The sequence below is a fragment of the Gigantopelta aegis genome, chromosome 7 (genome assembly GCF_016097555.1).
Source record: "Gigantopelta aegis isolate Gae_Host chromosome 7, Gae_host_genome, whole genome shotgun sequence".
Taxonomy (NCBI): Eukaryota; Metazoa; Mollusca; class Gastropoda; order Neomphalida; family Peltospiridae; genus Gigantopelta; species Gigantopelta aegis.
Window position 1 is genome coordinate 12454906 of NC_054705.1, and position 16578 is coordinate 12471483.

General features: G+C 36.6%; 1 protein-coding gene across 1 annotated transcript in view; it reads right to left on the bottom strand.

Annotated features, from left to right (window-relative positions):
* Nucleotides 1-2510, bottom strand: part of LOC121377000 — a 78933-nt gene extending 76423 nt beyond the window's left edge. Inside the window, exon 1 of the mRNA XM_041504832.1 lies at nucleotides 2240-2510. Coding sequence (XP_041360766.1) covers nucleotides 2240-2323 — 84 coding nt within the window. The 5' untranslated portion in view covers nucleotides 2324-2510. The remainder of the gene's footprint in view (nucleotides 1-2239) is intronic.
* Between the last annotated feature and the right edge of the window lie 14068 nt (nucleotides 2511-16578).

A 16578-nucleotide genomic window follows, 5' to 3' on the forward strand; every position in this document is an offset into this window, starting at 1 on the left:
ACATAAATTAATAATAAAGAGGTTATTGTAGTAATTTCTACAAGTATTGTATACATGAGATATATTAATGAAATTTATGCATTAAGGAAAACCAATTACATGTAATATATACCGTATTATACGTATGTATGTATATTGCAATGTATAAATTTCATGTCATATACGTATATTTCAGGGTCTTCAATATGTTAGGTTTAAATTTCCATTACATTCATTACAACATAACGTCATCTCATTGGTCCAGACATAGCAACGGGAGTTTGTTCAATTCTTGATGAATGTAAAAATGACGTCGTCAGGGTATGTCATATCTGATAACATCAGTTTATATGGACAAGTTATCTTATTGAGTGTTATTGTTTATGAACCAAAAGTAATTCAAAATAAAGTATAAACTTTTAGTGGTTAGCAAGTATGATTTAAATTTAATTATATAAGTATTGTCTATTATTTCAAAAATAAATCAATCGCAAACTTATGTGAGAACGGCTTTGCCAATTCACAGTTTGCGGATTTTTTTGGTTCATACCCCGATGAACGTAAAATAAATACCAGACAATCCTTGATTGAAACAGGTTATATACCTGTATGCTAAGCAGCATACTAAAAGACTCCATCATATGCAGTATTGCAAGATAGAAAAAGTACACCTGAGGTGGTGAAAATTTCCACCACTGTATAGACAATGTAACCAAAAAGAATGTATGAAATGTTTTTACCCAGTGTACAATTTTTAAAAAACAAACAATTTCGTAGAGTAGAGCTATTTATATTGAAATGATTTTCAATTTGGGGGAAGCATTATTTCTAGTTTGGAGGGGGGGGAGGGGGGGTCCCTACCTTGGACCACATGCTTCTGTTAGCTCGAAAGGAATGATTATGATAGTGTAAGTGATTCCGTGGCTGTACCAACTTTTAATGGCGTAGGGCTAGCTCTGGGTGAGCAACATGTTTCGCCAAATTGTCTATTAAACTTTAAAAATTGCAGAAATCAACAGTTACTTTCTATAAAAAAATATTTTTTTACATGAAATTATTTCGCCAAATTAAAATAAAATTCGCCAACTACTTTAAAAAATTCGCAATTGGCGAATTTAGCGAGTGCCAGAGCTAGCCCTGAATGGCTTCCAACGCTCCTGCGGCGACAAGGTGCCAAGTGAGCTATGACAATAAACAAGTTGGGGGTCTTGACATCTGTGGTGTGATTTTGTTTTTGAAATCCAATTAGATCCAGAATATGACAACTTTCGACTTCTCACTGCTGCGACTCGACTTGACTTTTGTCGTGAAAAAACCCACTCATTTCGCCGGCAAGATTAGGGCCTGGGGGGTGGAAAGTTAGCTATATATAGCAAAGATTCCTGCTCCAATACAACATTATACATATGTCTGACACTAAATACACCAATTGATCATTTTCAAGTTTGTTGAAAACAAATATTTCACATAGTAACCACTAATACACACTACAAGAAGAAACCCGTCAGCACCTACGTATTTAACCGGAACATTATTGAAAGCAGGTGCTGTCAGGTTTCTTCATGCAGTGTGTGTATTAGTGGTTACTATGTGAAACATTTGCTATCGGTGAAGTCGAAAATTATCAGTGTAATGATATTTACTAATTTAGCATCAAACATAGTATTAGTGTTGTATTATACATTGTACAGTTATCTCTGACTGAGAAAGCGATCATAACCGTCCAAAAGTCTCTCTCTTGAAGGACAGAGTAATTGGTCTGGTGGGGGTTTGGGCAGCGCCCATGTCAGATTTGTAATATCATTTAAATAGGGAGTACAACAAATTTAACAATGTAGGTGAAAAAAAAAAAAAAAAATTACATTCTCATTCTCAAGTATAGGGTTGGGAACCCCTGGTTCATAAGGGAGTGTTCTGATGCTTATGAGTACAGTTCTGAAACAAAAAACTGAGAGATGGGTACCTTTAATTTGTGTTTTGGAAGGTTACAAGGTAATCCTAATTCCTTAGGCTTAGTTTTCTACATGTATACATAGCATTTGATAGGCAACCAGTAAAAAGTCTACTGCTGCTGTTGTTGTTGTTGGAGCCTAAATCAAGGTGTTATACTGACACACCCGGATTCGTAGCCGTCCTGTAAATGAGCACCAACATGCCGATCGAGTGTGAGTGAGATGACACTTACGTCCTGTCATCTAAAGACACGGTGTGTGTACTTAGCGATAAAATGGAGCCGACCCGACATGGAACCCTGACCTACCTCGTTCTCCGACTTTTGTTTTGCTTCTGTGCAACTGCAGAAAACCAGCAGCGCGACCAGAATCAAGAATAATCTCCCGAACATCACAGGACTCTCTCTCCTGTCGACTGGTATCCTCGTTTGAACGTAAATCCAACAGATCACACGGAATAATTCACGAAAAATCGCACGATCAAAGTTTACATCTATTTCATGCTAAGAACAAATTGCTTCTGTGTCAATATACTTCCGCGTATTAATGCGCGGGGTAAAAATTTAGTTTTCAGTTAAAGTATTCCTAAGGGGTTTATATATACTGCTTGTAATGGATAACTTAGTGGCGATGGTCGATGTTTACAACACAATATTTCTTAGTACGACTGCAGCAATTTATTTAAGGACTATGTTGTACAAAGCAGGTGCTCGAACGTCACTTCCTGTTATAAATTTATTCCGGGGGAATGCCATTCAATAATAATTATTTGTGAACTGGAGTAGGTCGGGTTTCGTGGGTGGTATGGGTTTTAGGCATTTATTTTTATTTCGTTAAACATATTATTATGGGAGGGTGGTATATATATTTTCTTCTTTACGTGTTAGGGAAATACATTGACATGTTTTTATGCTGGCGTTCATTTCAAGTTATATAATAAATTAATAATCTTCAATAATGTCGGCTGTTTCCAAATTTATTTATTTTAAAGTTGTTTCACATTCACTTTAAATATGACTCATTAAGTAACACATGTAGCATGTTTCGACACCAATTGATTTTTTCCCCTTTATTATTATTTTTTTTTTTTTAAATACATTGATTGGTGAGAAGTTAGTCGGATACATCTGCCGTCATATGAGTTTTTGTTTAGAACTTAACTTGACGTCAGATGTATCGGACAAGTATGTGTTCCTTTCGGTTTCTTATCTGTTTCCAATTTTGTCGTTAAATTCGATTATGTTAATAAACATTGAAGTTGATGTGTTGTCTTTTACATAAACACCTGCTGTTGGCAAGGGCACGTGTTATGGGAGGCTCAGCTGGTAGTTCACTGGGGTGGGGGGGGGGAGGCATGTGCAGTAGCTGGTAGTTCAATATGGGGTATATAATAGCGGGGGGGGGGGGGGGGGCATGTGCAGTAGTGATGGTGTATTTATATATATATATATATATATATATATATATATATATATATATATATATATATATACACACACATACATGTACATGTCGACCCCCTCCCCATTTTTGGCACCTTCCTACTCCCTTGTATTTGATAGCGCTGGACTATAACAACGATGGAAAAATCCTGTCATGCGTGTGTGTGTGTGTGCGTGCGTATGTTCGTGTGTGTGTGTGTGTATATACTCATGATATGATATATAAATATATGTATGTAAAATATTTTACTATTGATGTGCATGTTACTTTACATATATATATATATATATATATATATATATATATATATATATATATATATATATATATATAGTAGTCGTTTTCGAGTTGAAAGACGCTATTTTATAGAGTGCTCAACCGTGTGGGAGCCAGTTCAACTTTCTCACGAAATATATTATATATATATACAATTATAAGTCGGTGAACTCGACCCCGACACTGTCAAGAATCTCTGGGGACAATAAAAAATATATTATTTTTTTAAATCCTGTCGGTGGAGGTTGATTTATCTGTTACATTTAAATATAATTATAATTAAACATGTAATATTCTTTACAATACCCCACCCCGTGATTTTTTTTTATTGAATTAACCAACATTAGGAACCGACCTCATCATTTAGCTTTTTCTAACATATGTGTAATTCAAATATATATATATATATATATATATATATATATATATACTGCTAAAAAAGTAGGGGAACCTGAAATATTAATATCAACTATTAGACCACAGACATCCTAGTGAAAAAACGTTCAGGTCTGTTTATCAACACACCGAAACACATTCGATAGTTTGCACATGTATCACGCAGTTGCCCCGTACAGGTACGTGGGTTGGCATTCTCGATTTTGACAATTTCCAGGAATGTCCATTAATCACTGTGGAACATTATTTCTGTGAATCTGTTTCATTCTGTTGATCATACAGTTGTTATTGTTTTGTTTTTAGTCAGTTTATAGATTTATTGTTTGAATTTGCGATTTACTGATAAAAAAAAAGAACTTTGGTGGTCATAAATCCTACTGTAATACTGAACTACCGGTTGTTATGTTTGCCCAATTAATTAACTATTATCATATAACCATTTCCCACAGCTAATATACCTTACAATTTTGGCAATTGTAAATTCTTATTAGAGTTCCCCTACCTTTTTTAAAGAATATATATATATATATATATATATATATATATATATATATATATATATATATATCCATCCATCCATCAACCCACCTACCCATCCACCCCACCACATGTATATATATTCTATTATTATGTTTTCAAACGTAGCTTTCCATTTTCCTTTTCAAGCATTGCTGGGTTTTTTAAAATAAAATTATTTAGATATGATATCATAACTACCTGAAAATAAGAAATTTTACATCAAAGACATAAAATCAGATATTGCAGATAGTTATTTATAAACACCTAGACATCATATTTTGTAGAAATTGATCAGTTTATTTAAGCAAAAAAGACGCTTATGTCGCAAGCTAAAAAAGGAATGACTTAGAACTAGAAATTTAAATTTACCTATAGACTGTCAGTTACGCATTTTTGATAGTACTATTGTTCCAATTCTATTATATTATTCAGAAATAGGGGGAGTTCACAATAATCAAAATATTGAACAAATACAGTTAAAAGAATGTTTTAAGACTTATTAAAACTTAGAAAAAGTACCCCACTACCTATGATTTATGGCGAAATGGGTGTTTTCCCTCTGGATATTAGTATCAAAACCAAAGAAGGAAATGTTTTATTTAACGACGCACTCAACACGTTTTATTTACGGTTATATGGCGTCAGACATATGGCTAAGGACCACACAGATATTGAAAGAGGAAACCCACTGTCGCCACTTCATGGGCTACTCTTTTCGATTAGCAGTAGGGGATCGTTTATAGACACCATCCCACAGACAGGATAGTATATACTACGGCCTTTGTTACACCAGTTGTAGAACACTGGCTAGAACGAGAAATAGCCCAATGGAGCCACCGACGGGGATTGACCCTAAACCGCTTTACCACTGGGCTACGTCCGGACAGCATTGCAGAAACTTAAACGAAAATTCTCTTCTTAACTGTCTGTGGAGTTTTAGACTATTAACTACTCAGTTGCCCCCCCCCCCCCCCCCCCCAAAAACAAAAAATCCTAGCTACGGCCCTGGGTGCAAGGTGACATCACTTGGTTTTTTGTTGCGCAATCTTCAAAGATAAGAACTGCAGCAAAAAAAAAAAAAAAAAACATTAATAAAATAAAATAAAATAAATAAATAATACTAAGAAATAAATTTAAAAAATGCAGGGACCCGACTGCAAGGTTATCTGGGGTCACCGCAGGACCTGGCGTGTTAAGTGGATTAACTCATTAAGCTGTTGTACACTGATGAACGCTGTGATTGATCGTTAAATTACAGCGAGTAATCGGTTCTGGAACGATTGCCCATGCTCAGCCATTGCCAGAGCCTGAACCTAGTTTGGATATTAAAGTTAAAGTTTGTTTTGTTTAACGACACCACTGGAGTACATTTATGTATTAATTATCGGCTACTGGACGATATAGGCACGTTAATACAGCCGGTCGCTCGCCGAGACGGCCATCTAGCTGAATGGGACTTGTTCATCATAATATATTAGTTAGTTTATTAGTCAAACCATCTATTTCTCGTTGCAGCCAGGTGTAGACATAGAGAATAATACATGAGTGGCCATTAGATACCATTTATCTCACAACGAGTTGTTCTAAAATGTATATAACGAGCGAAAGCGAGTTTGATACGTTTTTAAACAACGAGTGAAATAAGACAGATTACCCCTGTACATAAAGTAAATATGAGGGCAAGTAATATGTAGTAGGTAACATGTATATAAAATTGAAGTCTGTAATAAATATGTAATATGATTCCTTCGTGTTGTGTATTTTATCTCGACATTAAACGGTATTTAACGGACACGAATGTATTATTCTGTTTCTTACATATCCTCAAAAAACAGGTTTAACGCAAATTTTTCGACTAAAAAATATTTACAACCCTTTCACTTGTAGCTGACTTTGGCGTCACGGACCCATGACAATCTGATTAAAATTAGCTCCACTATTACATGTGGATCTAACACCAGCCAGTTGGAGCTCACATGAAACATATTGTATACCCTCAGGATAATTCGGAATGTTTTCAAATTATTTTTAAATCACTGGCAGGATTCTGCAAGTAAGGTTTTGATTGGTGGACATGAGCTCCAACTGGCTGGTGTTAGATCCACATGTAATAGTGGAGCTAATTTTAATTAGCTTGGGACCCATGATTGCCAGGTTAAATAAATACGTCACAGTGTAATCTATTTCTGTCGTGTTGTTTTTCATTGGGTATATGGCATTGGTGACATGGTCATCACCTAGAAGCAGCCAGTCGTATGTCTTGAAATTATCAACACACGTACGTGTATAAACAGGGGTAGATTTTGATTGCCATCTGCATTATCAAGGACCCCCCCAAAACCCCCAACCCCCCCCCCCCAAACAAACAAACAAACAACCCTCCCCCCAAAAAAAATAAAAAAAAATAATAATAAATAAAATAATAAATAATTGTTTCTTTCTTTTTTAAAAATTAAAACAAAATTCGCAACTGTTTAGCTAAACGTGTTTTGAAATCAACCACGTCTTGACTCGCTAAACACGTTTTTATTATTGGGGAAAATATGTTTTTTACTACCGCGTGCGTTCAGCTTTAACGTCCTGCAAAAAATCGAAACCAAGTTTGAATAACGCTTGGGATGGTCGTTTATTTTTAGACACACGCTAGTTAGGATGGGTTTCCCTTCCTGTTGGGTGCGTCACACTCAATCTAAGTAGGCTAGTAATCTTAACACATGAATAACTTGACCATGTATGAATAAACATTACGAAACCTGGTTCAGGAAAGCCGGATCAGACATTGACAACATTTCCCTCTGAACCACTAAGCTTACACACATGAATGAATTTAAACTACCGTTAATGTTACGTATGAATCATTCCCATGATCCTTTTAACAGTCGGCGTTATAATTAGTATTATTACCCATGCGGTTAAAAATAAAACAGTGATATAAAATATGGCGTAACACGTACTATAACAACTGGGGAAGATAGATGGGTTATTTGTAGACTACTAAGTATATATGATTGTTTTTTTCTAATGTTCGTGTTTTTTTATTATTATATTTTAAAAATTATTATTATTATTTATTATTGCCAAATACAGTAACGGTACTTATGGAAGGAAGGAAATGTTTTATTTAACGACGCACTCAACACATTTTATTTACGGTTATATGGCGTCGGACATATGGTTAAGGACCACACAGATATTGTGAGAGGAAACCCGCTGTCGCCACTTCATGGGCTACTCTTTTCGATTAGCAGCAAGGGATCTTTTATGTGCACCATCTCGCAGACAGGGTAGTACATACCACGGCCTTTGATATGCCAGTCGTTCTGTACTGGCTGGGACGAGAAATAGCCCAATGGGCCCACCGACTGGGATCGATCCCAGACCGACCGCGCATCAAGCGAGCGCTTTACCACTGAGCTACATCCCGCCTCCAGTACTTGTGGAAGTGAATTGGTGCACCTAAAATATTCCAGTGCAATGGAGCGGGTTGCTTATTTGGTGGCAGCGGGTTTCTTTACGGTAAACACAAAGCAAACCCAACCAAACTATCCACCTATCCATCCATCCATCCATCCATCCACCCATCCATCCACCCATCCATCCATCCATCCATCCACCCACCCACCCACCCATCCATCCATCCATCCATCCACCCACCCACCCATCCACCCACCCACCCACCCATCCATCCACCCACCCACCCACCCACCCACCCACCCATCCATCCATCCATCCATCCACCCACCCATCCACCCATCCATCCATCCATCCGTCCGTCCGTCCATCCATCCATCTATCCATCCACAAACCCACCCATCCACCCACCCACCCACCCACCCAGTCAGTCTATCTGTCTGTCTGTCTGCCTGTCTGTCTACTACTGTCTATCTATCTATCTATCTATCTATCTATCTATCTATCTATCTATCTATCTATCTACCTTCCTACCTACATACCTACCTATCTATCTATGTATCTCTATCCATCCATCTATCCATCCATCCATCTATGCATCCATCGATGATTCAAATTCTTTATTACTTTAAGTTTTTACAACTTATCAGCATTATACAAACATAAACATAAAATAAATAAATAATGTACAAGATAATGGCGGAGAGTGATTTACCTTATTGAATACATAATACATACATACATACATACATACATGTACACACATACGCACGCACACACACGCACACACATCAGTTTTACTAATTAATATATTAGTTAGCTATATGTCATTAATGAGCATATGCCAGAGGTAAAGAATACGTTTGTGCTACCAGGTGCAGGTTCTGTATTATACAGCATTAAACAATTTATTCAAATAATGTATTTCTTACATTATTTGCTCGTACTAAATATTTCTCGAGGTTATTAAGTTCTTTAAAGCGGCAGTCCCTGGAATATTTTTATTATTTAAGCATTTAGAACAGTTAATCCAATCACATTTGGTGCATATAAGACGCCGCACTCGCATTGAATTCGCTACGCTGGCTTTTCCAAGTTAAAAATAAACCCAGTATTTTGAAAGTGGGACACTTTTGACGGGCTCCTACCGACGTCAAATACGGTTAAAAATAGCACGGTTCAGCTACTGTTGCATTACAAAATGGCGAGAATTGTTCGAAGTGCGTAGTAAGCATTTGACGATATGCGTTAATGGCGACAACTCGCGAGTGAATTAAAAGTGCAGTTATGCTTGTATTTGAACTTAGAACTTGATTTTATAAGACTGAAACCAGAGATGGCAGCTTTAATATTACCAGTACTTAGAAGTTGAATAAATTTAAAAACGCTTGGATGTCTTTGGTAATAACGTTTTATAAATTTGGTTCTTATATTATTGAATCTAGGACATTGGAGAATAAAGTGATACTCGTCTTCTATTTCGTTTTTATCACAAAGTGTGCATATTCTTTGAGATATTTCAGTGTTTTTGTATCTACCCAATTCTATATTTAACTTATGGGCACACATTCTAATTTTAGCTATTTCCTTTAAATGACAAATGTCTAATGTTTTTTTAAGATAATTCTGTAAGCTAAATTCATTTATCAAATATTGATATAAATTTCTTTATGGTGTTGCCATTATTCTGCTAGAACATTGCTGCTTAAACACATCACATAGCCTTTCTTTAAGTACATTATAAATACTGTTATCAACATGTGTTAAGTTCCATATATATGTTAGACCAAGTGCATTAAGTTCTTTTTTAACGTTCATTAACCAATTATCTTCATATTGCTCCATTTCCTCATATATAGCTTTTAATATACAGTTATTAGCAGTATGTAGTTCTATCAAATATTTAAAGATTCTTAGTTTTCGTATAATACACAATGGAAATCGTCCTTATTCATTATAAACAAAATCGTTACATGTGCCTTTTCGTAACCCTAGTAATTTGTTTTACAAAATTGTAAATGGATCTTTTCAATGTCTTGAGCAAGGTGAAAACCCCACAGTTCCGCTCCCTAACTAAGAACACTATTAACATATGTTCGATAGATCAATCTATCTATACACACAATGCATATATCTACCTATCTACCTATCTATCTACCTGCCTACCTACCTACCTACCTACAATTCATCAATCCATCCATCCATCCATCCATCCATCGATATATCCATCAATCTATCTATACACACACTGTATATATGAGTGAGTCCATGAGTATTCAATCAATTAATCAATTAATCAATCAATCAGTCAATCAGTCAACAGACAAATACATAAATAAATAAATAAACAATTAATCAATTAATCAATCAATCAGTCAATCAGTCAACAGACAAATACATAAATAAATAAATAAATAAATACATAAATAAATAAATAAATAAATAAATAACAAAAACGAAACCGAAACCGAAACTAAAAAAACAACAACAGGCATGTCGGCCTATTTAATATTAAATTTTGTCAGTGATATATAATTAATTAATTTATAAAGAACACCTATGTTAATTTTTTTATTTAAAATTTTAAAATGTATTAAAACTTCAAACAAATTCATAAATATCTGTCTATTAGTTTGTGACGACTGCCCCAGAGAAGCATGGCACGAAGTTTTAGAACTATTGGATCAAAACTCTAGGACAAGATAAACTTTAAATTGTAAATGTTAAATTTCTATTTAAATTGTTTAAATTTAATAAAAAGTAAAACAATTCAAATTTCCAAAATATTTCTTTACTATTTGTGAAGACTGCCTCAGAGAGTACTTGTACTAAACTTCAGAACTATCAAGAACAATCTGAGCCCAGAGATCATGTTAGAGTAGGTTGGAATCTGAAATTAATCATTTTTTATTATTGCAGTTCGGCACTTTATTGCAAAACGACACTGTACAATGCCGCCCCACCCCCCTCGCTACGCCACTGCATGGAAATGTAAATTGTAATTAACAATAGAGGTGCAATCACACGTGTGTGTTTGTCATAAGTAATTCATTCATGTCGACTCGGTAAATACCCAGTAAATATGGAATATGTAAAAACTCTCAAATCTCAGGTTTAAACTCCGTCGACACGGACAACTATGTGTAGGCGACCTTTTGGTTGCAGTACAATTCAAGTGGTGCTTAATTCATTTCCAGGTGTATATTATTAAAGGTAGTACTAAACTAAATAACTTCCGGCTGGGTCAAAGTTCGTGGAGCACTGAACGTTTGATAGAGCAGTTAATACCACAAGTCCTGTGATTGGTGATAAATGTGAGTGTGTTGGTTGTACAAAAAAAGAAGAGAAGAGTTTCATCTGGGAAAAACATTTATGCAAGTTTATTTCATCGAGTACCACTGTGGTAAATAGTATTGTTCTTGAAACATGCATGGGGTACCTGTAAAAAAACAGTACTCAAATTTTGTGCGGAATAAGGGTAGTCATAGACGCTACCCGTTATCTCTGAAATGAGCAGTTTGACCCCTGTTTTTTTTCTGATTCACTTAAAGGGTGAATGGTGGTAGTATTTATATCCGCGGTGTATATATCGATTGATACGCTGCAGGTAGGAGATTTGATTTGGTGGTATACACCCTAAACAACACGAGGGAATATGCTTTGAAGAGACAATTAATATGGTAACATACGACAATTACAACGAGTGAGAATTTCCGCGAATACGTCGTTAAATAGGAATGCATTACCTTAACTATCGTGTACAAAATGACACGTCATATTATCAAAAACATATAACACAATGTCAAAACAAAGAGTCAGGATTTTAGAGGCCGTGTATGTCAAGGTCACAATGACATAACGATATGAAAATCTGTAATTATAGTAGGCCATTAATGGTTGTTGATGAATCACGCTTGATTGGGTATAAATATCCCACGACTGTATTACTACAGAGTTGCAAATGTTAAATTTCAATCATCTCAAAAAGTCAGAAGTGTGATATCACAGGTTATTCCCGTGGATCCTTTACATACAGATAATACTACACGAGTGGCCGATGGATATCATTTATCTTACGACGACAGAGCCGTAGCTAGGATATTTTGTTTGGGGGGCAACTGAGTAGTTAATAGTCTAAAACTCCATTTCTTTAAGTTTCTATAATGCTTTCCGAATTTTTTTCGTGGGGTGGGGCAACTGCCCCACTTGCCCCCATGCTAGCTACGGCCCTGGACAAATTGTTTAAAAATCGTATCTAACGAGCGAAAGTGAACTAGATAAACGTTTAAACAACGAGTTGTAAAATAAATGATATCTAACGGGCACAAATGTTCATAGTGTTCTATATCTTACACAGCCTCAAAAACCATGTTAAAAATACATTTAAACGTCTTTTCCAGCTAAAACGTATTTACGGCACTCAGTTACATTATACGTCACAGAGTAACCAGTTTCAGGTTAACTTGCACGTCACAGAGCAATCAATTTCGGTCGTCTTTCATTGTGATTAAAACCATCTCCACTGGATCTTTGCCTACCAACCAGTGGAGCTGATTGTAATCTGATTGTAATCGTCTTTATTTTACTGGATGGTGTGACTGTTGTGACCGGGTCATAACCTCAGAACAGCCAATCACAAGCCTCAAAATTGTGATCTCCAACATTTATTGCAGGCGATATTGATCTACAACGGCCATTTCGTGCATGGGGATGGGGTGGGGCGAGGCAGAGCCGGATTTATAGGGCTTACACTGGAAAGAATTGTGGTTTAGCCAATTTTCACGTATGTACAGAGCATTTCCTTGAAAATTATTCAAAAGTGGCTAATTTAAAGAAATTTCATCAGCCAAATACTGAATCTTGTAACCACTTTGTATGAAAATTAGCAATTGTCTAATTTAGCAATGAACACGATGAGCCCTGATTTAGCTCAGTCGGTTGAGTGCTCGCCTGAAAGCTCGAGTTGCAGGATCGAACCACCTCGGTGGATCCCATTCAACTGATTGTTTTTTCTCTCAGTTTCAACCTGTGCACCACAACTGGTATATCAAATGCCGTGGTATGTGTTGTCCTGTCTGTGGGATGGTGCATATAAAAGATCCCTTGCTGCTAATGGAAACATGTAGCAGGCTTCGGAATTACCAAATGTTGGACATCCAATAGCCAATGATTAATTAATCAATGTCAAACAGACAGGCGACCGGTTGGTTTCATTTTATAACGACATACCAAACCCCCCCCCCCCCCCCCCCCCCCCAAGTACCCCAACTAATGATGTGATGTTCACTTGTACATTGGTAGGTTTTGTGGTTCGGTCATGCGTGATGCATTCGTCCCTGTCCGGCCAGAACATGGCTTTCATGCGTTCACAGTAGTTTCGCAGATTGGAAAATGTTTCTGAATGAAATAAAGAAAAACAAATCAAAATCAATTAATTATATTGATAACATAATATATAATATTCACGATCGTAGGAAGGTGCCACACACACACACACACACACACGCGCACGCACGCACACACACACGCACACACGCTTATATATGATTTTTGGAACGAACGAGCATGGAAGGCGCAAGACACGGGGGGGGGGGGGGGGGTCCGGAGCTCCGGCGGCATACCCCAAGCAACTTTCAAATCTAGAGGCTATGAAATACCATTTTGCAGCCATTTCAGGGAAGTTACATACTTAAAACGTCAATATCAATAACCAGTAATTCATTATTATTATTATTATTATTATTATTATTATTATTTTTTTTTTAATTTATTATTTTGATTTATAATTTTTTTTTTTTTTTGTGGGGAGGGGGTATGCAAGCTGAACTGAGACACCTGTCCAAAATATGGCAGCGTCCGCTTCACACAGTCGGTCTCCAAACAGGAATCTTTTATCACCTGCAACAACAACATTAGGGAATGACTTCGCAGGTCCGTAGCTATTTGTTTTTATGGGGAAGTGTGTGTGTGTGTGTGTGTGTGCGTGTGTGTGTGTGTGTGTGTGTGAGGCATATGAATTCTTGGAAATGAACGAGCATGGAACGCGCAAGACACTTGGGGATCGGGATGGCATACCCCACCTCCCGGAACTTTTGAAATCTAGAAGATCCAAAATACCAGTTTGCAACCATTTTAGGGAGGTTATATACTTAAAATGTCAGTATTAATAACCAATAAATTTCTGTTATTATATCGCTAGCTACGGCCCTGGGGGCCCATTTCGCAAAACATCGTAAGCTATAAGTACCGAGGACGGGACGTAGCCCAGTGGTAAAGCGCCCGCTCGATGCGCGGTCGGTCTAAGATCGATTCCCGTCGGTGGTCTCATTAGGCTATTTATCGTTCTAGCCAGTGCACCATGACTGGTATATCAAAGGTCGTGGTATGTACTACCCTGTCTGTGGGATGGTTCAAATAAAATATCCCTTGCTGCTAATTAAATGGAGTGGCCCATGAAGTGGCGACAGCGGGTTTCCTCACTCAATATCTGTGTGGTCGTTAACCATATGTCCGACGCCATATAACTGTAAAATAAAATGTGTTGTGCGTCATTAAATAAAACATTTCCTTCTTCTTCTTATATACGGACCGGTCATACGTTTACACGTGTTTGACATCTATTTCATACAGAAAATTACATCATTCCGAAAGACTGAGCATTCTAAAGACAAAACCGGCCTCGGTGGCGTCGTGGTTAGGTCATCGGTCTACAGGTTGGTAGGTAATGGGTTCGGATCCCAGTCGAGGCATAAGATTTTTAATCCAAATATCGACTCCAAACCCTGAGTGAGTGCTCCGCAAGGCTCAATGGGTAGGTGTAAACCACTTGCACCGACCAGTGATCCATAACTGGTTCAACAAAGGTTTGTGCTATCCTGCCTGTGGGAAGCGCAAATAAGAGATCCCTTGCTGCTAATCGGAAAGAGTAGCCCATGTAGTGGCGACAGCGGGTTTCCTCTCAAAATCTGTGGTCCTTAACCATATGTCTGACGCCATATAACCGTAAATAAAATGTGTTGAGTGTGTCGTTAAATAAAACATTTCTTTCTAAAGACAAACAAAAATGAAATACGTGTACTTCAGACTATATTTATTGTACCATTAATAATAATAATAATAAAAACTGTGGTTTAGTCGTAAATTTACGGTTACGTGCAAAACTAGGCTTACGATGTTTTGTGAAATTGGGCTCAGCTCTGCTGTTTTTTTCGATTTACGGACGTACCGGTACGTGTATGTAGATCGGTGGTTTTACTGCCGCTAATTTAGTTTTACTAGCGACGCTTTGATAGGCAATTGGCGACAGTAAAAGCACCGATCTGCGTTAGCAAATCGGAAAAATCGTTTTGGTTATTCCTATTCTAATTTCAACTGTTTTTTTCTTTTTGTTTTTCTGAAACAAACGACGGATGGTTTCCATGAGATTGTTATTACTGTTACTGTGAAGCAATTCGGTCATCTTACACCTGTTTTCTAATTGCGTAATGATTTAATTTCAAATTTCTTTTCTTCCTAGTCTAAACTTCCAACGTTATGGTATGGAATATTATAATGACTGAATGTGCAAAAATAGATGATAATAATAAATTATGCTTAAAGGAAGGGACAATTAAGGCATTTAGCCTGGTATGCATATTCAACGATATATAATGCACATTATTGCCTAATATCAACAAGTATAATCGTATAGTTAATTAATAAACCGGTTAAATGTGACGGCTATTATATATCACGGGCGCAGCCATTTTTTACCATCTCAGTGAGTACGCCCTCTGGCGAGCTGGTGGTTACGTAATACTTAACGCGTAACGTCAGGAATGAGCCTTAGAACTAGAGAAACACAATCTACCTGGTTTTTGCTGGATGATAAATAGTCATACATTGCAATGTTCTGTAATAATACACATCCCAGTAAGCCAGCAATAAGTGTATCCAGCACTATATTTATTATTTTTCAATACAATATAAAATATCATTGTCAAAGTGGCTACACAACATGTTGAAATAATTAACAATGTTTTGTCCATGCATTAACCTACGTACTGAAATGACACACGGAGTGTTTTCTTAGTTAATTGGTCTATGCTGTTAGTTGCTTCAACCTGTGATTCCTGATTGGCAGGTGTGTATTTGATTGGTAACCAGATAAGCCAATTAATTGACGCTGTCTAGACACAAAAATACATACCGGTATTGTGGGATATTACCTGTCGCCCCTAAAATGCTAATGGACATGGTTTATTACTGGAAATAGTTCTGTAAAACTATTGATTAAGTAGATTTTTCCATCTAAAACCACACAACTGACCAATTACGTAGTCCCAAAGAAAAGAAAATTGTCACTTAGGTATCGTGGGTTGTCGTTTTTGCTCCAACGTAGCATATCAATAGGCCTAATAGTGTACATTTTTTCTTTGGATTATTTAACAGAGAAAAATACTATAACCCCATTTTGTTCCGTTAATGCAACTTGAAATATATTTAGTTAAATAGTTTATTATATTATTACGTCATTTATGCTGTTTTACAAGTCAGGTTGATCAAAGAGAAGCGCCTTGTCGAAAATTACTGCTTTTGTTTACACTGTACATACAGGAGATGG